The 22304-nt window shown below is 49.3% G+C and overlaps 1 protein-coding gene across 1 annotated transcript; it reads right to left on the bottom strand.

Moving 5' to 3' along the window:
- Positions 1-9269: 9269 nt before the first annotated feature.
- Positions 9270-21820, bottom strand: TAS1R2 (taste 1 receptor member 2). The gene is made up of 5 exons (XM_081923580.1): positions 21550-21820; positions 19362-20138; positions 17726-17938; positions 13458-13578; positions 9270-10430 (listed from the first exon to the last, which is right to left on the bottom strand). Exons 1-5 carry the CDS (start codon positions 21808-21810, stop codon positions 9502-9504), a joined length of 2301 nt encoding a protein of 766 aa, XP_081779706.1. The 5' UTR covers positions 21811-21820; the 3' UTR covers positions 9270-9501.
- Between the last annotated feature and the right edge of the window lie 484 nt (positions 21821-22304).

Genomic DNA, 22304 nt, shown 5'->3' with positions numbered 1-22304 from the left:
ACATGCCCGGCCCACAAATTCATTCCGCACGAAGGAGGACTTGTTTGTTTTCGGAAATTTGGGGGACCTATTCCTAGATTGGGTGAATGGTGGGGGAGTGGGGGTGGAGATGGTTTTCATTCCCATGAGCAATTGTGCTGCATCTTCTGGGTCAACAGCAAGGGAAGCCCCACACAGAACACACTGCAGCAATCTAGTGCATGAATTGGGGGACGGGGGACAAGTATTGTTTTGCCCGTTTTGTTTTACTTCTTCTTTTTGCTTTACTTATTTACTTGTTTTCGTCCTGCATTGTATTCTGCGAATGGGCCTGAGATCCTACGATGAAGGGCAGTATATAAATAAAATGAAACAAAACAAAACAAAACAAAATAGTAAAATAAAAATAAAATAAAATAAAAATAAAAAACTACTGTGACCACGTTTCCTGATCCAAGAATGGTCATAGCTGTCAAACCAATTGCACTTTAAAAAAAATAAAAATAAGAATTGAGACTCTTTCCCCCCTGCCCTTCCCAAAACAGTTAAAAATAAATAAAAATAAGAATTGAGACTCTTTCAAAAACAGCAGGAGAATTAAGTCTTTTTCTGGAGAATACTGGGTGGAATTGCCCAATTAGTCAGCCTGCAAATGAAGGGGAGGGTTTTTTTTACACTGTGTGTGTTTTTTTACACTGAATCCAGCACAGGAACTCATTTGCTGTGTCTAACCACGCGATTCTATCTCTCTCGCCTGCAACACAAAAATAATGGCAGTGTCCTACACTTCAGGGGGCACAGGTGGCGCTGTGGGTTAAAGCCTCAGCGCCTAGGACTTGCCGATCGAAAGGTTGGCGGTTCGAATCCCTGCGGCGGGGTGCGCTCCCGCTGCTCGGTCCCAGCGCCTGCCAACCTAGCAGTTCGAAAGCACCTCCGGGTGCAAGTAGATAAATAGGGACCGCTTACCAGCGGGAAGGTAAACGGCGTTTCCGTGTGCAGCTCTGGCTCGCCAGAGCAGCGATGTCACGCTGGCCACGTGACCCGGAAGTGTCTCCGGACAGCGCTGGCCCCTGGCCTCTTGAGTGAGATGGGCGCACAACCCCAGAGTCTGTCAAGACTGGCCCGTACGGGCAGGGGTACCTTTACCTTTACCTACACTTCAGGGCTGCTGTAATGGTTGCCAGAAGGATGCCTGTTACGAATAATCTAATAATACCTAAGTGTCACTAGGGTGTTGCTTTTCAGCTGGAGTTCACCGGAGCACAGCTCCAGTGCCTCTCAGGTGGGCGCCGTTGCCATTCTAAGAGAACAAGGGGAAAATTCTCTGATACCTCTTGTTCTAGAAAAAATAGCACTGAGTGTTGCTCTATGGCCAGAGTCAGAGAGAGGGGAGAATTTTTTTAATCTGACCTTCTCTCCTCTGCTTTGAGCACTGTGACACTCCTCATCATATGGCTGTTGGGGGTTTTTTTTGCAGTGGACCCCCAAAACATCCTTTGTCCCTGTAGTCACCGCAATGGAGCCTCTCTAAGGCAAGTGAAGATTTAGAAACCAACCTGGAGGAGGAGGAGGAGGAGTGGAAAGAGCACCATCTACTGTCAAATGGTCGTAATTACACATTGCATCCAAAACAATCTTGCATTCCAGGGTATTTTTCCCCCCCCACCTGGAGCAAAGGGGGAAGATTGAGGCTGGGGGTGGGTGTTCAAAGCAAGCACATTCCAGGGTCTGCTTGAGGGGGCGGGGCATGCCCAACATTTCACAGAATATTAAAGTTCTCAGTGGAGGCAACCAATTTTTTGAAAAAATAAAACGGAAGTTAAACACACAGTAAGACAAATCTAAAAGCCCATTGAACTGTGTACTGTATGAATAATTGCACTGGACTATTTATTAGATGATTGAGTGGGGCTCCTGCCATGTGAGGATGGTGCAATTTCTCAATGTGGGGGGCGGAGAGCAGGTTATTTGAGAGAGCACTTTAAGCCTTATATTACCAGTAGGTCTCTGGGTTCTGCAGGAGAATAAGAACCTAAGAACAGCTTGCAGAATCAGGTCATTGGCCCCAGCCATCCAGCCCCAAACCCCGTTCTCATAGTGGCCAACCAGGCAGCTATGGCGATGCGGCGCTCATCTCGCTTTCAGGCTGAGGGAGCCGGCGTTTGTCCACAGACAGCTTTCCGAGTCATGTGGCCAGCAGGACTAAACCGCTTCTGGTGCATCGGAACACTGTGACGGAAACCAGCACACACGGAAATGCTGTTTACCTTCCCGCTGCAGTGGGACCTATTTATCTACTTGCACTGGTGTGCTTTCGAACTGCTAGGTTGGCAGGAGCTGGGACAGAGCAACGGGAGCTCACCCCATCGCGGGGATTCGAACCGCCGACCTTCTGATCGGCAAGCTCAACAGGTTCAGTGGTTTAGATAGCCTTTACCTCCATGAATTTCTCTAATCCTTTCTGAAGCCATCCAAGTTGGTGGCCCACCTCAGCCTCTCTGCCAAAGTGAGTTCCATTGCTTAACTATGTGCTCTGTGAAGACGTCCTTTCTTTTTTCTGTTCTTTTTTTAAAAAAAAATATTAAACATTTGCTTGAATTACAAAAGAACTTGCAATTTCTCTCTCTTTTAGATCATAGAGTCTCTTAGTGACGTTCAATGTAAGACAATGTTGTATCTAACATAGGGGTCGAGAAAGAGAGAAAGAGCTGGGGAGAGGGTGAGTGTTAAAGTTGCAAATTATATTTCCTTTTCTCATAATTGATTTATGTGTGAGGTTTTTTGTGTCAGCGTCACTTGGGCAGGTCCTCTTTTTGTTCATTTGTTGGATAGCCACAGGTTCTTATATCATGGATCTCTCATTGATGCCCCCAAAATATCTGAAGACCCTGCTCCCCAGAAACTTGAATCAGGACCTTCAGTGTGGTGGCCCCAGAAACAGCATCCCAGTTGAGATATGACAGGCACATGCTATCCGCACTTTGGGGGGGGTATTGTTCTTCAAAACTATTTTTTTAAAAAGTTTAACGGTGTTTGCGGCAAGTCTGCAGATCACCTCGAGATGTATATGTATATGGTGATTCATAATTTACTCGTTTTGTTGTTGTTGTTTAGTCGTTTAATCATGTCTGACTCTTCGTGACCCCATGGACCAGAGCACGCCAGGCACTCCTGTCTTCCACTGCCTCCCGCAGGTTGGTCAAACTCATGCTGGTAGCTTCGAGAACACGGTCCAACCATCTCGTCCTCTGTCCTCCCCTTCTCCTTGTGCCCTCCATCTTTCCCAACATCAGGGTCTTTTCCAGGGAGTCTTCTCTTCTCATGAGGTGGCCAAAGTAGTGGAGCCTCAGCTTCAGGATCTGTCCTTCCAGTGAGCACCCGGGGCTGATTTCCTTCAGAATGGAGAGGTTTGATCTTCTTGTAGTCCATGGGACTCTCAAGAGTCTCCTCCAGCACCATAATTCATAAGCATCAATTCTTCAGCGATCAGCCTTCTTTATGGTCCAGCTCTCACTTCCATACATCACTACTGGTTTTACTCATTTTAATTAACTATATTTATATTCTGCTTGATTGTAAACAGAACTTCTGAGCAGTATACCAAAAAAGCAGCAAAATTGTCAGTAAAGAAGTTTAAGCACCCTAGGTTGTAGCCAATGATAGCCATACTCAAAGCAGACCCATTGAAATGACTAAATTAGGTCCATTCATCTCAATGGACATGCCCTGAGTAAGTTGGATAAAAATTCAAATTTGTTAACAGTTCAGATAAAAAGCAAGTTAAAACATCTGTCAGCGTCTACATGTCTGGATAGATTTGCCTATTATTAGCAACATTGATATTAAGGAGGAGGAAAATGGCAAAGGGAGACAATGTTGTGTAATGGTTAGAGCATCAGACCAAGACCTGGGAGTCCAGGGTTTAAACCCCCCACTTGTCCACAAAGCTCACTTGATGACCTTGCTCCAGTCACTGCCTCCCTAACCTACCTCGCAGGGTTGTTGTGGTGATTAAATGAGGAGGGGGAGAATTGTGTATACTAACCTCGAGCTTCGTGGAGAAAAGCGTATCAAGGCAAAAATATAAAACTTAAGGATTGTATGCAATGCTACTCAAGAGTAGGGGACAAAGGTGGCGCTGTGAGTTAAACCACAGACTTGCCAATCAGAAAGTCGGCAGTTCGAATCCCCGCGACAGGGTGAGTTCCTGTTGCTCAGACCCTGCTCCTGCCAGCCTAGCAGTTTGAAAGCACCTCAAAGTGCAAGTAAATAAATAGGTACCACTCCGGCAGGAAGGTAAACGGCGTTTCCGTGCGCTGCTCTGGTTCGCCAGAAGCGGCTTAGTCATGCTGGCCACATGACCCGGAAGCTGCATGCCGGCTCCCTCGGCCAATAAAGCGAGATGAGCGCCGCAACCCCAGAGTCGGGCACGACTGGACCTAATGGTCAGGCGTCGCTTTAACTTTACTCAAGAGTAGACCCACCAAGTTAATTATCCTGACTGAGGGCCGTTGCTTTCAATGAGGTTCCCCTGAGTAGGATTTGAGGAGGGGAGGCAGGAAAGCGGAATGGGCAAATTTGTCCATTTCAGCTTCGGACCACCTGTAAAAAGCCTGCCGTGGTGTCAAGCGCATGACAGGAGCGCCGGCTGTGAACCCTGAGCGCTTCAAGGTGCTTTGACGCACTCTGGCACCATGGACACCCACCCGCTGATCCATCCACTTCTTCCGGCAGGCATCCCATGTGGTTTGAGTTACCACCTTGAGCAACACAGACAGGAGAGCGGAAGGTTGGTGGGAGTGAGGGGGGCGAGAAGAAGTAGAAACCCCAACTTTGGGTTCTGTCCAAGAAGTGTCACACATCATCATCCGGCCTGTAATAATAACTACTTATCTAACAAGGGGGGACGTCAGACAGTTTGATTTGCCAATTAGCCTCACACTGAGCTGCTAACCAAAAGCAGATGGACTGATACGTTATCTCAGTGTTTCCCCGACAAAAAGGGAGAGAGAGAGAGAAGCAAGACGCTTTTGCCTGGGCTGAAACAGGAGGCACACTCACCCAAAAAATAAAGGAGGGACTGCTAGAGCTGGGCAAAGGGTCCTCCCTCGTCTGTCTCTGTGTGAGTCGCTGTTCTCGGCAACTCATCCAGAGATGTGACAGGCACCCTCCTCCACCTACAGCTGGGGTGTTCTGGTGGGACCCAGCAGCAATGGGATGCTGCTTCCAGGTAAGGCTGCCGTCTGGAGCAAGGGTCAAACCCCTCAAAGACGATTAAAGCAGGTGAGTTTCTGCAACCAGCCCAAACGTCCTGTTCACCATGGCCGAGGTGGAAGCAGATCGGGGGGATAATAGGGCGGCCATAAATCCAGATTTCCCCAGACATTACCGGGATTTCAAAGGCAGAATTGATGTCTGGGGGGAGGATTTCCGAAAGGCGGTGCTTTGTCCTGGATCTTAGGCAAGTCAATTTAAAAAATCACGTTTTCAGCAGCAGTGGGAGGCCCCATTAGCTAAAGTGGTGCTTCAGGTTAAGAACAGATTCAGGTTAAGAATGGACCTCCGGAATGAATTACCGTATTTTTCGCTCTGTAAGACGCACCAGACCACAAGACGCACCTAGTTTTTGGAGGAGGAAAACAAGAAAAAAAATATTCTGAATCTCAGAAGCCAGAACAGCAAGAGGGATCGCTGCGCAGTGAAAGCAGCAATCCCTCTTGCTGTTCTGGCTTCTGGGATAGCTGCGCAGCCTGCATTCGCTCCATAAGACGCACACACATTTCCCCTTACTTTTTAGGAGGGAAAAAGTGAGTCTTATAGAGCAAAAAATATGGTAAGTACTTAACCCGAGGTACCACTGTACTATAAACATCAACTATAGTACTATAAAAGCTTGGCGCAGAAAGGACCCCAGAATAGGGTTACCAGACATCCCCGGTTCCTGGGGACAGTCCCTGGATTTGCAGATCTGTCCCCGGACAAATTCTGTCCCCAGAATGTCCCCAGATTTGCAAATCTGTCCCCGGGAAACGTGGCAGCGGCAGCCGCAGTTGGCTGTGGCTGGCTTCAGGAGCTGTTCGCTGCCCGCTGCCGCAGCGCCCACCATTTTCCTGTGCCATGGCAGCAAGGAGCTCCTGAAGCCAACCACAGCCAACTGCACTACCAGGCTGGCCCCTCCTGGGCAACAGCTGCCTGCCCGTGACTCCCAAGCCTCCCCTGTTCTGTCAAAACAAAGGGGGAAAGAGATCAGGGAAGGCTCAGGAGTCATGGGCAGGCAGCATGCCGTTGCCCAGTTTTTTTAAAAAACACCTGTTTCCACAGGGTGCGAAAGAAGGACTTTGCACCTTTATACAATATGCATGTGTGCTTGGGCCCAGGGTCTTTTGCCTCACCATCCCCACTACAGTGGTACCTCGGGTTACATACACTTCAGGTGACGTACGCATCAGGTTACAGACTCCGCTAACCCAGAAATAGTACCTCGGGTTAAGAACTTTGCTTCAGGATGAGAACAGAAATCGTGCTCCAGCGGCAGCGCAGCGGCAGCAGGAGGCCGCATTAGCTAAAGTGGTGCTTCAGGTTTAGAACAGTTTCAGGTTAAGAACAGACCTCCAGGACAAATTAAGTTCTTAACCTGAGGTACCACTGTACAGTGGTACCTCTGGTTGTGAACGGGATCCGTTCCGGAGCACCGTTCGCAACATGAGCAGAACGCAACCTGCATCTGTGCATCTGCGTGGGTCGCGATTCGCTGCTTCTGCGCATGCACGTGACATCATTTTGAGCATCTGCGCATGCACGAGTGGCAAAACCCGGAAGTAACCCTTTCTGGTACTTCCGGGTCACCACAGGACGCAACCTGAAAAGATTTAACCTGAAGTAAACGTAACAAAAGGTCTGACTGTACTGACTCCCTGTTGCTAAAGGTAAAGATAAAGGGACCCCAGACCGTTAGGTACAGTCGTGGCCGACTCTGGGGTGGCGGCGCTCATCTTGCTTTATTGGCCAAGGGAGCCGGCGTACAGCTTCCGGGTCTTGTGGCCAGCATGACTAAGCCACTTCTGGCAAACCAGAGCAGCTCATGCTTCCTGCTGGAGCGGTACCTATTTATCTACTTGCACTTTGACGTGCTTTCGAACTGCTAAGTTGGCAGAGCAGGGACCAAGCAATGGGAGCTCACCCCATCACGGGGATTCGAACCGCCAGCCTTCTGATCAGCAAGTCCTAGGCTCTGTGGTTTAACCCATAGCGCCACCTGCGTCCCCTCCCTGTTGCTACTCAGCTTAAAAAAAAAAGTGTCCCCAGATTCATTGAATAAAATCTGGTAACCATACCCCAGAAGGATCCCAATTTTTTTGTGTGAGTCGTTTTACTGAGTGGAGTCCTGGTCTTCTTGCCTGAAAGACCAGCTCTGGTGGTCCTTCTGTCCTGAACAAGACAAATTGAAACAGGTGGACAAGAGAGTTGAAAGCTTGCCAGTGTGCTAGCAGGGAACACTCAAAATCCCCCTTCTCTCTTCTCTTCTCTTCTCTCCCGCTAACTTCCCCCTCCAACTTTCACACACTCAGAGTTGCGTTTATCATCTTCAAAAAAAAAAAAAAAAAGAGGTGTTTCAATAGCATTAAAGAGCTGATTTGAAGGTACTGAAGCCATGAAAATTCAGAGTTCGGGATGAGAGAGAGAAAGGGAGGGGGGAAATCCTCTTGATTCTCTGCCCCAACTTACAGAAAGAGCATCTGAGAACGTTCGCTATGGGCCTCTCTGTCTCTGAGCTGGTTGGCTTAGACTGGTCTGAAGATAGAGGAGACCCGGAGAGGAAGGAGTTGGCAGAAAAAAGAGGGGGGAAATCAGAGCTTTTCAAGAGAATCAAACAGTAAGTAGGCCGGCTTTATAAAAGACTCAGATTCCACATAGGGATGGGACTTTATTCGCCGTGAACTTTGGTAATAAAGCAGTATATGGTGGTATTTTCACGATCCTGAAGCCTGGCAGGACGTGGTGCTGTGGTTACAGAGAGGAGAAGAAACTGGATACTGGATCAGGCCAATGGCCCATCTGGTGCAGCATCCTGCAATCACACGGGCCAAATATACCCTCCAACATTTCTCTGATGAAAATAGGGACATCCTATTCCATATTAAGAATAATATTACTATTTTTATCTACATCCCACCCATCTGACTGTTTTGTCCCAGCCACCGTGGGAGTCTTCCAACGTATATAAAAACATAATGAAACATTTAAAGCAGCAGTTCTCAACCTGTGGGTCCTCAGATATTGTTGGACTACAACTCCCATCATCCCTGAGCTCTGGCCTTGCTAGCTAGGGGTGATGGGAGTAGTAGTTCAACAACATCTGGAGACCCAAGGCTGATTTAAAGGATTCCATCTATAGCAGGCATCCCCAAACTCGGCCCTCCAGAGTTTTGGGACTACAACTCCCATCATCACTAGCTAACAGGACCAGTGGTCAGGGATGATGGGAATTGTAGTCCCAAAACATCTGGAGGGCCAAGTTTGGGGACTAGACAACCCTTGGGGTCCCTACAATTCCATGATTCTATTATTCTATAACCCCGAGTTGATGGCCGCATCTTACAGCAGTGAGTTCCATGGGTTTAACCCTACTCTGTGTGAAGAAGTCCTTTCCATTTGCTCATCCGGAATCAGCTTCATCAAAGAACCCCAGTGACAAGGAAGGAAGAGTGAAGGAAAGCCAATTCCGCCCTGCAGGTTGCAGGCATCACAGCTCCAGGCCCCACACGATTGGGGGAATCCCCAGCCGCGTCACCCCCTAGCCAGCCAATCGGCCGGCTCTGGGGGCGTGGCCTGCCCTATTTAATGCAGGCGCAGCCGGGGATCTCCCTCTTTTGCCGTCTGCCAGCTGTTCCTGCTTTTCCCACCCTCCCGCCCTTTAAGGTTTTCGTTCCTTGACCTTGCTATGGACCTCGGTTGGTCGCCATTGAGGGTCCTGGTAGGAATTTTTCCACTTAGCAAATTGGCACCAGCCACTTGGTTTTCGTCTACCTCGTAGCAAATCGTCACAACTTTCTGGGTATTGGCGGTTTAGGCATTGGTATAGTTCTATAGATGGAAGAGGAGAGGTAACGCCATCACCTGCCCTGCATATTGAAGGATAGTCCGATAAAGGATTCCGGGGGGCGTGGTCCTGTCCGAAGCCTATGGAGGTGAGGGCCTAAGGCATGCCCCAAGAGCTGACCCCGAGGGAGTTCCTAGTTGATGTGCATCAGCAGGATTCCCCCTACTGGTGGTTAACCCTTCCCGGACTTCAAGCTGACGGGCTGAAGCCGGATATAGTCGGTTAGGACCAATGCCTAAGCCAATACCGCTCATCACCTGTAACCAATAAAGCCGTGGCCTTATTTAGCCCATTAACCTTAATAATTGTGTCATGTGTCATTATTTCCACTGGGGGGGGATGGGAACTCGCCACGCAACCGTCTCGCCGAGCAGCAATGTACAAATCAACAGGCGTCCATTTCATTCCACGAGGCTCTGCAATTACTCCTGCCTCATGGTGTAGCTTTGAATGGCGTCCTGGAAGAAGGCAGTCGTATTGCGCTCCGGGTGAAAGAAAAGGATGTAACATTTGGGGCCAAAGTAGCCCACGCAGATACTGAACAAGTTGGACAGGACGGTGGCCGCTTCAAAGACAATCACCACAAACCCTTCGAAGATGGACATGACAAGGAAGAGGGCCACCCAGGAGCCAAAATAGCCCGTCATACACAAGGTGATGTATTTGGCTTCGTTGTAGCTCTTCGGCAAGGCCTTCCCCATATAGGCAAAGCAAAAGCAAAGGAAACACAAGCTCATGTCAAAGGCATTGTTGAAGACCATGGTGGCGCGGTAGTCCTGGTTGCACATCAAGATGAGTATGGCCGGGTCGCCGCTCACCCGGGTTCGGAAGGGTACCGGCTTGTTGAAGTAGATATTGAGCGCTACGATGAAGACCTTGATGACCAAGACGACGGCGACAAAGACCCTCTGCCCGTCGTACTTCCGCCAGGCGTCGTAGGCCCGAGGCAGCTGGGCGGCCATCTTGAAAACGCAGATGATCTGGAAGGAGCGGACGGTGATGCAGGCAATGCAGGTGGTGAAGCAGAGGCTGAAGACCGTTTGGCGGCCGAAGCAAACCAGCTCCGTCGGCCGGCCCACGAAGAAGAGGGCGCTGCAGAAACCAGTGGCCAGGGAGGCAATCATCAGGAAGCAGAGGCGGCCCCCGGCAGACTTCACCACCGGCGTGGCAGAGTGGCGGGTGAAGAGGGCCAAGGTCCACAAGGTCGCCAGGAGGCCGAGGGCCGAGAGAGAAAGGAGGACGATGGAGATGGCGTCGCCCCAGTGGATGTAGAGCAGCTGTTTCGTGAAGCACTCTTCTTTGCCGCGTTCCGACCACATGTCCAGCGGACATTCCTGGCAGGTGAAACTGTCTGCCGACCAAAAAGGACACACACACATAATCAGTCAAAGTTAAGTTGTCACTATATCAGGGGCTGGAAATTTAATTGGATTGCTTTGTCCAACAAAAAGGTTGGTTGGTGGGTGGGTGGTGATTGGGAAAAGTGAACTGACCATCTTTGGCCCAATTATAAACCATTTTAAAAGGTGGAATTTATCTAGCTGACCTTCCTTCGCCATATTTCACTCTGTGGGAGGATATTCTGTTTAGTTGTTTGCAATGAATTTTCCTCTCAGTCTTGCTGCAGATTTATGTTGTGTCATGTTTGTTTCAATACTAAAGAGGATGTTCTCTGAAAGCAGAAATTCCCTGGTTATTATTATTATTATTATTCTGCATTTGCATTTGTTTGTTAAGACAGGGGTAGGCAATCACCTTCTCAATCCGGCCTGGATGCGGCCCAATCACCTTCTCAATCCGGCCCATGGATGGGCCGGGAATCAGCATGTTTTTACATGTGTAGAATGTGTCCTTTTATTTAAAATGCACCTCTGGGTTATTTGTGGGGCCTGCCTGGTGTTTTTACATGAGTAGAATGTGTGCTTTTATTTTAAATGCATCCCTGGGTTATTTGTGGGGCATAGGTATTCATTCTTTCTTTTTCCCCAAAAAAATACAATCTGCCCCCCACAAGGTCTGAGGGACAGTGGACCGGCCCCCTGCTGAAAAAGTTTGCTGACCCCTGTTTAAGAAGCTTTAGCTTCCGTTGTAGATCCTCTGGCTGGGTCTAGTTTTTCCATTAGGCATGCTAAATGTTTAGAGCTCCACCAGGAGAGATCTTCTTACTTGCTCACAGAGCTGAAAAGCCATGGGTCTCCTTCTCTCATAACTGCAACTGGGCAGGTTGTAGCAGAATTCTCGTGTACTTGGATCTATGACTATGGTGCCTATAAAATGTACATATTTATCTGTAGATCTAATATTGGAGGGATGGGCAGGGGACGTTACAATTATAAGAGTGCCAGTGGTCTACAAAGACTTTAATGCAGCCCTAGACCCTATAATCCCTAAGAGAAAAGCTTCAGGGTTGCTGTTTTTTGTATTATCATTTAAACATCTTTTTTATCTCACCATATATCATTTCCCAAAATGTCCTCGGTTTCCTACAAGTCACAGTTTCGAGTGTCATAGGCGCCAACTCCCTGGGGTCCTGGGTGCCTGAGCACCCACAAAAATCCCCACCAAAGGGCTGTGCACCCACAAATTTCAGTGCCAGGGCCATATATGCTGCATGGCACCTGTGGCCCCGGGCACCCACAGTCGCGGGACCAGGTTGGTACTCCTGTCTAGTGTTATGAGAGAGGGAGGAAAACCATTTTTTCCATCTGCTTTCTCCAGGCCATTCATCACTTTATAGACTGCTAACATCACTTACTTGCCTTTTCTCTAAGCTAAAAGCAGAGTGGGTGGCAGGCTTTCCCCCATATCCACCACCCCCACAAACTGGTGGACATAAGATCATAAGAAGAGCCCTCCTGGATCAGGCCAGATGAAGGTGACCTACAACTAATCCAGAATGCGGCAGCTAGACTGGTGACTGGGAGCAGCCACCGAGACCACATAACTCCGGTCTTGAAAGACCTACACTGGCTCCCAGTACGTTTCTGGGCACAATTCAAAGTGTTGGTGCTGACCTTGAACACCCTAAACGGCCTCAGTCCTGTATACCTGAAGGAGCGTCTCCACCCCCATCGTTGAGCCCAGACACAGGTCCAGCCAGTGGTGGAGGACATAGCTGTCAACTTACAGATTTGAAAATAAGGGACCAGCAGCCTCGAAAATAAGGGACCAGCAGCCAAAATAAGGGATTTTAGTCAACCAGCTCCAGAGCCAAAGGTAGAAAGCCCAGCCAGCCCAGCAGCCAAATGAAGCCTCAAGTGGTGGTTCCCACAGCGCAGCAAACCGTCAAAGGGGGTGCAGCAAGAAAAACCACCAGCACCTCTCTGCTGGGAAGCGCTGAGCAAAGGCAAGTCCCCAGGCAATGCAACCGATTTGATCGGCACAAGGCATGCAAGCTCCACCCCCAGTCGTTCTTAGACTCCTTATTGGGTGAGCAACGCAGCCAAGCAACACAGTTGGAGCCTCCCTCGTCCATGGCCGGCAGGGAGGGAGGGAGAGGAGCTGCTTCCTTTGAAACCCGGGAAATTTAAAGGACATCATCAATCCAGGACAGCAGCGGGACACGGTGCTGGGATAAGGGAGTTTCCCGCCAAATAAGGGATGGTTGACAGCTATGGTGGAGGAACCCTCTCTAGCACCCGGGGCAGGACACTGAGGGGCAGGGCGAACCACTTGGCAGCGCATGTGCGACGTCGATACGGTCTGAACATACGCGGCAGCCCATACGGTCGCCATGCGAGTGGCAGCCCATATGGATGTCCATATTGACGGTGTGTGAGAGCAGCAGTCCATACGGACGCCACACGAGTGGTGCCCATACTAACTGCGTGTGATCCCTCAACCGCTCTACAGCTGGGGGGGGGCAGCGGACCATCTTGTCACACACACCCCTAAGTGGTGCCCGGGGCAGCCCACTCTCTCCACCCACCCTTCGTATGCCCCTGAGTCCAGCGCCAAGGGCCTTCTGGCAGTCCCCTCACTGGGAGGGCCTCGGCCCAGTATAAACGGCCTCGGCCCAGTATACCTGAAGGAGCGTCTCCACCCCTATCGTTCTGCCCAGGAACTGAGGTCCAGCTCCGAGGGCCTTCTGGCGGTTCCCTCCCTGCGAGAAGTGAGGTTACAGGGAACCAGGCAGAGGGCCTTCTCAGTGGGGAAACCCAGCCAGATGGGTTCTCACAGTAGCCAAGCAGATGCCCAATGGGAAGACCAAGGAGTTGAGCTCAACAGCCCTCTCCCCTCCTGCATTTCCCAGAAACTAGTATTCAGAAACATCAATCCACCCAGATGCGCCGCCAAAAGGAAATCTGCAAGGAGGACTTGAGCACAACAGCAGCTCCCGCTTCCTGTGGTTTCCAGCAAGTAGTATTCAGAAACTTACTGCTGCTGTTGAGAAAGGTCCCAGCCTCACACTGCACACACTCAAAACAGCAGGTGAGCATGCCGATCAATTTCTTCTTATGTCCCGCCTCGCATTGCTCTGAGCAGATGGACTGAGGCGCCTGCAAATGAGAGAGTGTGAGAAGAATTATACATGATTTGCTCACCATTTATATACCGGTACATACACTGTGTGTGTGTGTGTGTAAATTTTTATTGACATTTTAACATTATGGGGAAAGCGGGGATTTACGGAAGGAAAGTAAGAAAGAAAGGAAGGAGAGAGAGAGAAAATAGAAGAAGGACGTTGTGCAGCATGCTTGCAAAAGGAAACACTGCAGTGTGTGCGGTGAAATAAACAAAAACGAAACAAACCAAAACGTTAATCTTAATTCCCTTGCTTTCTTATCATGTGCACACCATATGACTATGGATACAATTATAGCCATAAAATAAAATAAAATAAAATAAGTGTTATATATTAATTTGCATTTTGTATTTGTATTTTTGTTTGTTTGTTTTATAAGGCGGATTCATATTTTACAGCATTTTAAATGTGTTTTTGGAAGGGTGTGTTTTTGTTTTTGTTTTAACTATTGACTTGTGTTTTTTATCTTGTCTGTTTATCCTGTGAACAGCCCTGAGATCTGGTGACAAAAGGCGGCATATAAATCTGATAAATATATAAAATTACATGGGTATGTTGTATCTTAACTATTGTATCTTCTTCTAACCCATACTATAGCATAAACAGGAGGCACTGTTTATATGCCACTTTATTCATAAACAAAGCATACAGTGGTACCTCGGGTTCAAACACTTCGGGTTACAAACGCTTCAGGTTACAGACTCCGCTAACCCAGAAATAGTACCTCAGGTTAAGAACTTTACCTCAGGATGAGAACAGAAATCACCCAGTGGCAGTGGGAGGCCCCATTAGCTAAAGTGGTGCTTCAGGTTAAGAACAGACCTCCAGAACGAATTAAGTTCTTAACCAGAGGTACCACTGTACTGCCAAAAAAACCCAAAAAATCTGTCCTTTTTTTGCTAGACACTCCAAAGGCTTTCAGTTTTTGTGGCCAGGGGGATGGGATTTCTAACAAGGCTAATCCTCAGACCTTTGAATGTCAATCGCCCAAATTAGCCAGCTCAAACTTTTGCTCCCCTCTTGCTGTTGATTGTCACACCACCCCACACACAATTTTTATTATTTATTTTATTGTGGTGATAAATCGGATTCCTCCTTCCTACAGGAAGGCCCCCCAACATCTTCCAGAGCAGAGGGTCTTTCGTTTGTAAATCCGTCCGTGATGCTGCGTCACGCCAAGGTTTGCCACCAGGAAAATTGTCAATTTCGGTCAGTTACATTTATTTGTTGAGTTCCTAGGAATTTCATTCCCAGTGATGTGTTTAAGACACGGCTCCAGAAATTCAGGATCTTAATGGCATCTCCAGGTGAGACACAGATAGTTTAAAGGTAAAGGTAAAGATAGTTTAAAGGTAAAGGTAAAGGGAGGAGGGCCAGGGCCAGATTTAGGTTTGATGAGGCCCAAAGCTAGTGAAGGTAATGGGGTCCTTTATATGTCGAGCTGTTCTTTGTCAACAACAAATGGTCGCTGTTTTTTGTGTTGAATATATAGTAAAGTAAAGGTAAAGGGACCCCTGACCATTAGGTCCAGTCGTGGGCGACTCTGGGGTTGCGGCGCTCATCTCGCTTTATTGGCCAAGGGAGCCAGCGTACAGCTTCTGGGTCATGTGGCCAGCATGACTAAGCCGCTTCTGGCAAACCAGAGGAGCGCACAGAAACGCCGTTTACCTTCCCGCCGGAGCGGTACCTATTTATCTACTTGCACTTTGACGTGCTTTCGAACTGCTAGGTTGGCAGGAGCAGGGACCGAGCAACAGGATGCCTCTCAGGCAGTGATCCTGGAGTAGTTTAGTTGTGTGCTTTCCTTTGTATAGTGTCAAACCGATGCAGTTCAAATCCCCGTGATTGTAAAAAAAAAAAAAAAAACAACGACCCTTAAAACAGTTCACAAAGAGTTAAAAACAGCAAAAAAACCAAAACTCTTAGATATAATCGAAAGATAAAAATCAGCATCAAACCAAAAACAGATGCGGGTGGCGCTGTGGTCTAAACCACCGAGCCTCTTGGGCTTGCCGATCAGAAGGTCAGCAGTTCGAGTCCCCGTGACAAGGTGAGCTCCCGTTGCTCAGTCCCTGCTCCTGCCAACCCAGCAGTTCGAAAGCACGCCAGTGGAAGTAGATAAATAGGTACCGCTGTGGCCGTGCACTAGGGCTCCCATCACCCAGAAGTGGTTTAGTCATGCTGGCCACATGACCCAGAAAGCTGTCTGTGGACAAATGCCAGCTCCCTCAGCCTGAAAGCGAGATGAGCACTGCAACCCCATAGTCGCCTTTGACTGGACAACCGTCCAGGGGTCCTTTACCTTTACCTAATGTTTGGAACATCACATTAGGCCTGGCAATCTTCCACTGGCTTCCAGTTCATCTCCAGGCCCGATCCAAGGTGTTTCTTCACTTGCAAAGCTCTGCGGGGCTTGGGACATCGGTACCTAACAGAACACCTCCACCTGTTTGTAAGGACCCTTTTCCCGATAGCTCAGCAGGTAAAGCATAAGACTCTTAATACTGTATCAGGGTTGTGAGTTCAAGTCCCACGTTGGGCTAAAGATTCCTGTATTGCAGGGGGTTGGGCTAGATGGTCCTAGTGGTCCCTTCCCAATCTACAATTCTGTGTCCTGAAACAGCCTTCATCTACCTGGTACCCTCAAAATACCTGCAGCTGCACCTCTCATCAGCCCTGGCATCCTGCATCAGCTCTGTGCCCAATTTCATCCCCTTTACTTGCACTGTAGACATTTTCAGAATGACAAAAAAAAGCAGCGGTGACTATTATATCTGTCTATCAAAGACAAAGCTCTATGCAGGGACACCTCAAGGAGTTAACCTCCAAACAGGCACAAGGTGGCAGTCTTGAGCCAATGTAAACAAGTTGCGGGACCCGCCTGGTGCAGATATCTATTCTATCAGAAGGGGTGAACTGAGATTTCTATGGACTTGGTTGCATTCACCCTAAAGCATATTGCTAAGTTAGCAAATTATAGGGAAGGACTGGAGCTCAGTTGCAGAGCTCCTGCCTTGCATACAGAAAGCCTGCATCAATCGCTGGCACCTCCAGGTAGGGCCGGGAAAGACTCCCTGCCTGGAACCCAGGAGAACTGTTGCCGGTCAGTGCAGAAAGTATTCAGCTGAGTGGAGCAATGATCTTCGGGGAGCTTGCTCAGGGTTTTGGGTAGGAGACAATTCCGATGGCTCTGTTGGGGGTTGAGCCTCAGATCTCCAAGCAGATATCAAGCTGTGGACCTTTCCTAGAAAGTGATGGTCAATATTGTCCCATACATCCAGAATTTCCTGGACATAGCCAGGCGGAAATAGTATCCAGGCGGAAATCGCTGTAACGTCTGGGAAAACCCGGACGCACATCAACCCATGTTGGAAGGGTAGATTTTTGCAAACGTCCTTTAAAAAAAGCTAAAAAAGCTCATTTTTTTTGAAACTTTGAAATATGGCAACCCTAGTCCATGGTCATTTGTGGTCTGGACCCTTCCAGATTAGACTGTTGCAATTTTGGGGGTCGGGGGTCGGTGGGTGCAGTCCTTGAAAATTGCCCAGAAGCTTCAGTTAGAACAAAACCTCCGCCAGCTTACCAAAACTCCCTGAAATCCCTATTTTGGACATTTGAAGTTCTCAATCAGAGATGGGTGGAACCTGTGAACCTCCAAAGGTTGTTCAACCACAGCTCCCAGCATCATCCCTGACTACTGGCCATCCACACTGGGATTGATGGGAGTTGAAGTCCAAGGATGTCTGAAGGACCACAAGTTGCCCATCTCTGAATTATGCAATCACTTGTCTTTATGGCCCCAGGCTACCTCCACCACAACTCTGCCTGTTGCCGCCTCCCTCCCATGGGTTGCTGGACTCTAGGTCCCATCATCTTCCCTAACCACTGGCCTTGCTGGCTGGGACTGATGGGAGTTGGAGTCCAACACCTGGCCACAGATGTCCCCCCCCAACCTTGAGATACAACGCCAGGTCTCAATGGAAGTTTCCACCACCACTAAGAAGACCCTTGTATCTAGTAAGTACCCACTGAGTTCATTCCACAACAGGAGGAAGACCTCGGAGGTGGAATGGGCTGTCCAGCGCAGGGCAGCCATGGGAGTCCCTTGAGACGCTACTCACTGTGTTGTTTGCGGTGTGCCAGGTGATGATTTTCTCATTGACGTCGATCCTTCCCTGCAATGAATTATAGGAAGCAATCTTCTTGAAAGGCTGGCCGGGAACGTTCCATTGCCACTGTATGACCTCGAAACCGTTCGGTGGGTCTCCTTTCTGGTCAAAGTTGATCACGGTCCTCAGCAGGGTGAAGTTCACCTTGTGCATCTCCTTCAGCAGCTACGACACGAGGAGAGAGGCATCGTTTGTGCGGTGATGGCAAGCCATTTTGAGCTCAGGCCTCAAAACCACACTACAACCACCACCGTCCTCCCTGAATCTACTCTCGCAGATGCAACAATCGAGTGACCCCCATAGAAACACCCTATGTCATTTTTTTGTTACCTCAAGGGCGCCCTCTATGCTGCAGTACCAGGGACCCACCTTAGCATTCTGTCAGCTGACCCCAAAGGGCCAATCCCTGCCCAGGCTCTATCTCTCCCTCTAGTTTCAATGTTCAGCATTGAGTGCTGTCGCTTAGGTAGCCAAAACAGCACCACCCATATGGAGTCATTCCAGCAGTTGACCCAACTGATGGTGCCCAGTGGCCCTGGAATGATGGCAGACTGTTGGAAAGGGTTTTTTTTTTTTTAATTTGTAGCTGGAAGGCTGCATTTCCTTCCGGGTCTCCTTACTGGGGTCATTGGTAGGGCTGGGCGATATATTGTCCAAAACTGGTTTCAAGTCCATTATCATGATATCGGCTTTGTAGTTTTTGACCTGGGAATATATTGTGAATCACAGCGTGTGTTAGGGCTGGGCAAGGTATATCGTCCAAAATTGGTTTCTGCTCCATATCATGATACCAGTTTTGTAATCTTTAACCTGGGAATATATTGTGAATCATGATACGTATTTGTGTTCGCGTGCAAAAAAATCAGAGCATGGGGGAAAACCGTGAAGCCGGCCAATGCCTCTACAGTACATAGCTCCATCCTTATTTCAGACACCGTGATATATCGGTTACGTCGCAATGTTTACCTGCTGACATATTGCATTGTTGAGAACCAGATAATCGCCCAGCCCTAGTCACTTGCGGAACTAGAGGCAAAATTTGGTTCATTTTTTCTTTGGTAGGCAAATTTCTACACTCGCGTTCATCATCCCTCTCTATCCTCCGCCCACTGGGCAAGTCAGGGCCAGTGAGGGGGTAGGGCCCTGGGGCCTGGGTGTGGTTTTGGGACGGGACACAGCCCGTAAGGATCCCCAGAGGCCAGATGAAGAGGTCTGGAGGGCCTCGGCTGGCTCCCTGGCCTCATTTTCTCCATCCAACCATAAACAACCATGTCTTGCAGCCTCCCGCCCTCCCTAAATATCGTATTTTTCGCTCTATAAGATGCACCAGACCATATGACGCACTTAGTTTTTGGAGGAGGAAAACAAGAAAAAAAATATTCTGAATCTCAGAAGCCAGAACAGCAAGAGGGATTGCTGCGCAGCGAAAGCAGCGATCCCTCTTCCTGTTGTGGCTTCTGGGATAGATGCGCAGCCTGCATTCGCTCCATAAGACGCACACACATTTCCCCTTACTTTTTAGGAGGAAGCAAAAAATACGGTACATTCCCTCCCTCCCCAGCCATGTGGCATTGATGCAGGGGTTCACCTCCCACGGATAAATCTCCCGCCGGTCGCATCGCGTGGCGCTGCATCTTAGCAGCTGGTGCAAGGCGTGCGCGACCACGTAAACCGCCGAGTAGACGTTGAAGTTGATGCGGTCCCCGGTGCCCCGGAGGCTCTTGTCGTAGGAACAAGCCTCCGCCAGACAGTCGTCGCATTCCTGGTTGCACGTCGCTGCGCCGGAGGCGGCCTGGCCTTCGCCGCCTTCTCCCGGGTGGGACGGATTCCTGACACGGAAGTCATCCATCCCTGGGACGGGCACATCCTGCACGGCCACGCCAAAGATGGTGCCAACACTCGAGATGTTGGCGACGCCGTGGGTGGTCGGGTCGATGGACCAGGCCTCTGCGGCGATCCACACGACGTCCGTCATCTCCTGGCGGATGACCTCTCTGAAGAATGTGGGGAGAGGCAGTTCTAGGCTGAGAATGATCACCACTTTGGCCGTGCTCCTGCTGATCTTGGTGACAATGCTGCTGATCCACTCCTGGGTGCTGTTGCCCGAATCGTGGGGATCCTTTCCCTGGACCGGGATGGTCTCCTGGAAGGCAATGCAGCCTCGGGTGGCCTGGGCTCTCAACAGCTGCAGGTTTTGCTGGCCATAGTCATCGTCACTGGCGAGGACAATGAACCAGTTCCACTTGAAGTGCTGCAGGAGCTGGAGCATGACAGCAATCTGCTGCTCGGCGCTTGGGATGGTGCGGAAAGCCACCGGGAAGACCTTGGGGTTGCCAAGGTACTCGGTGGTGGCGCTGTAGGTGATCTGGAGTGGAAGGAGAGCATAGCTGTCAACTTACAGATTTGAAAATAAGGGACGAGCGGCTTCGAAAATAAGGGATCAGCAGCCAAAATAAGGGATTTTAGTCAACCAGCAGCCAAACGAAGCTTCAAGCAGTGGTTCCCACAGCACAGCAACCTGGCAAAGGGGACGCAGCAAGGAAAACTACCGTCACCTCTCCGCTGGGAAGCGCTGAGCAAAGGCGAGTCCCCAGGCAGCGCAGCCGATTTGATCGGCACAAGGCATGCAAGCTCCACCCCCCAGTCATTCTTAGACTTCTTATTGGGTGAGCAACGCAGCCAAGCAACACAGTTGGAGCTTCCCTCCTCCCTGGCCGGCAGGGAGGGAGGGAGAGGAGCTGCTTCCTTTGAAACCCAGGAAATTTAAGGGACATCATCAATAAGGGACAGCAGCGGGACACAGCGCTGGGATAAGGGACTTTCCCGCCAAATAAGGGACGGTTGACAGCTATGAAGGAGAGCCGAGTCACCCTCAGGGCGACCAAAGAAGAGAACTTCACAGGAGGGCACAGCACCAGCAAAGCAGGACTAGCAGATGAAACTGATGGAATATGTAGAAACTGCTAGCTTAAACTAACAGAATGAGAGATTAGGAAGAAAGAGTTTTTAAAGAAGAGTGGGGGGATTGCGGAATACTTGAAAAATTATTGTAAACAACTTAAAACGTTAGCAGGGTTGGAATAAACTGAGCAGTTGGAATGCAGGTGGAAGGGAAAACTGGAAAAGAAAGAACAAAAAGTGCCGTATTTTTTGCTCTATAAGACGCACCAGACCATAAGACGCACCTAATTTTTGGAGGAGGAAAACAAGAAAAAAAATATTCTGAATCTCAGAAGCCAGAACAGCAAGAAGGATCGCTGCGCAGCGAAAGCAGCAATCCCTCTTGCTGTTCTGGCTTCTGGGATAGCTGCACAGCCTGCATTCGCTCCATAAGACGCACACACATTTCCCCTTACTTTTTAGGAGGGAAAAAGTGAGTCTTATAGAGCAAAAAATACGGTAGTTAGAATATGCAGCAGTAAAGGAAAAATGAAATGAACCATAGAAGGGGGGGAGGGAAGTCAAAGCTAAGTAAGCTGGTAATATGTGCAAATTAGAGTGGCTGGGGAAACCCAGTCACATGGGCGGGCATTATTATTATTATTATTAAACAGGACATTCCTATTTTCATCAGTGAAATTTTGGAGGATATACATAATGCCAGCCAGGTGAAAATACTAAAAGAATGACTCCGGGCCAGCCAGAGGCATGGCTTGTGGAGAGGAGGTGTGGCCTTGGGAGGCTTCCAAGGGCCAGACGTTGAGGTGTGAGGGGCCACATCCCACCCCTGGGGCCCGCAGCTCCCTGCTCCTGCCTAGGAGGGCCACCAACTTTACCTGTGGGACGAGGAACTGGCTCAAGAGGAAAGCGGCTGTCACCGCTGCCTGAGACGAGTCTGGCCCGATGACGGCTACCACCCTCGGGCGGTACTGCGTGTAGTTGGTCTCAATATCCACCAGAGAGCGGTTGTTGGAGAGGAAGTATAAGATGGGATGGATGGTGTTGGTGAGGTAGCAGACGTCCACCATCTCGTAGCCCAGCCGCACCCCTGGCAGGAGGGTACTGGCTTTGTTGATCTCTTCTACCGCGAAGCGCATGGCTTGGAGGTAGCTGTAGCTCACGACTTTCAGATTGTACCTGGGAGAGGGGTGAGAGGCGATGCACTGAGGGCCAGGCTCTGGACCGGGGAGGCCGGGCAAAGCTCCGGTTGAGTCTCCTGCTCTTCTTTAAAAGGATTCCAACAAGCATAATTAAAAAATGTGAAACACAAGAACATCAGAAGCATAGCTGTCAAGCGTCCCTTATTTGGCGGGACAGTCCCTTATACCAGGGCCATGTCCCGCTGCTGTCCCTTATTGATGATGTCCCTTAAATAAGCTACTGAAGGTAATGGGGCCCTTTCTATGTCCAGCTGTGCTTTGTCAACAACAAATTGTTGCTGTTTTTTGTGTTGAATATATGCTATATGGTAATTTTTAGGACCTAATAGGTATCTAAAGCCATTTGCACGCAACAAAATAAGTATTTTATCAAAGTAATTGTTGATCCCTTATTTTGGCTAGTGATCCCTTATTTTCGAGGCTGCTGGTCC

Source organism: Podarcis melisellensis (assembly GCF_964234715.1).
Source record: "Podarcis melisellensis genome assembly, chromosome: 8".
Lineage (NCBI taxonomy): Eukaryota > Metazoa > Chordata > Lepidosauria > Squamata > Lacertidae > Podarcis > Podarcis melisellensis.
This window is presented reverse-complemented; position numbering and strand designations above follow the sequence as displayed.

Bases quoted from the DNA above. Each gene is read 5' to 3' on its own strand.
- TAS1R2 (XM_081923580.1), bottom strand. From the start codon at position 21,810: ATGCGCTTCGCGGTAGAAGAGATCAACAAAGCCAGTACCCTCCTGCCA. The intron at 17,939-19,361 runs GTGAACCCCTGC...CTCGTGTCGTAG, and splicing joins GGGAGATTTATCCGTGGGAG to CTGCTGAAGGAGATGCACAA. The intron at 10,431-13,457 runs GTAAGTTTCTGA...TTTGGTCGGCAG, and splicing joins GACCTTTCTCAACAGCAGCA to ACAGTTTCACCTGCCAGGAA.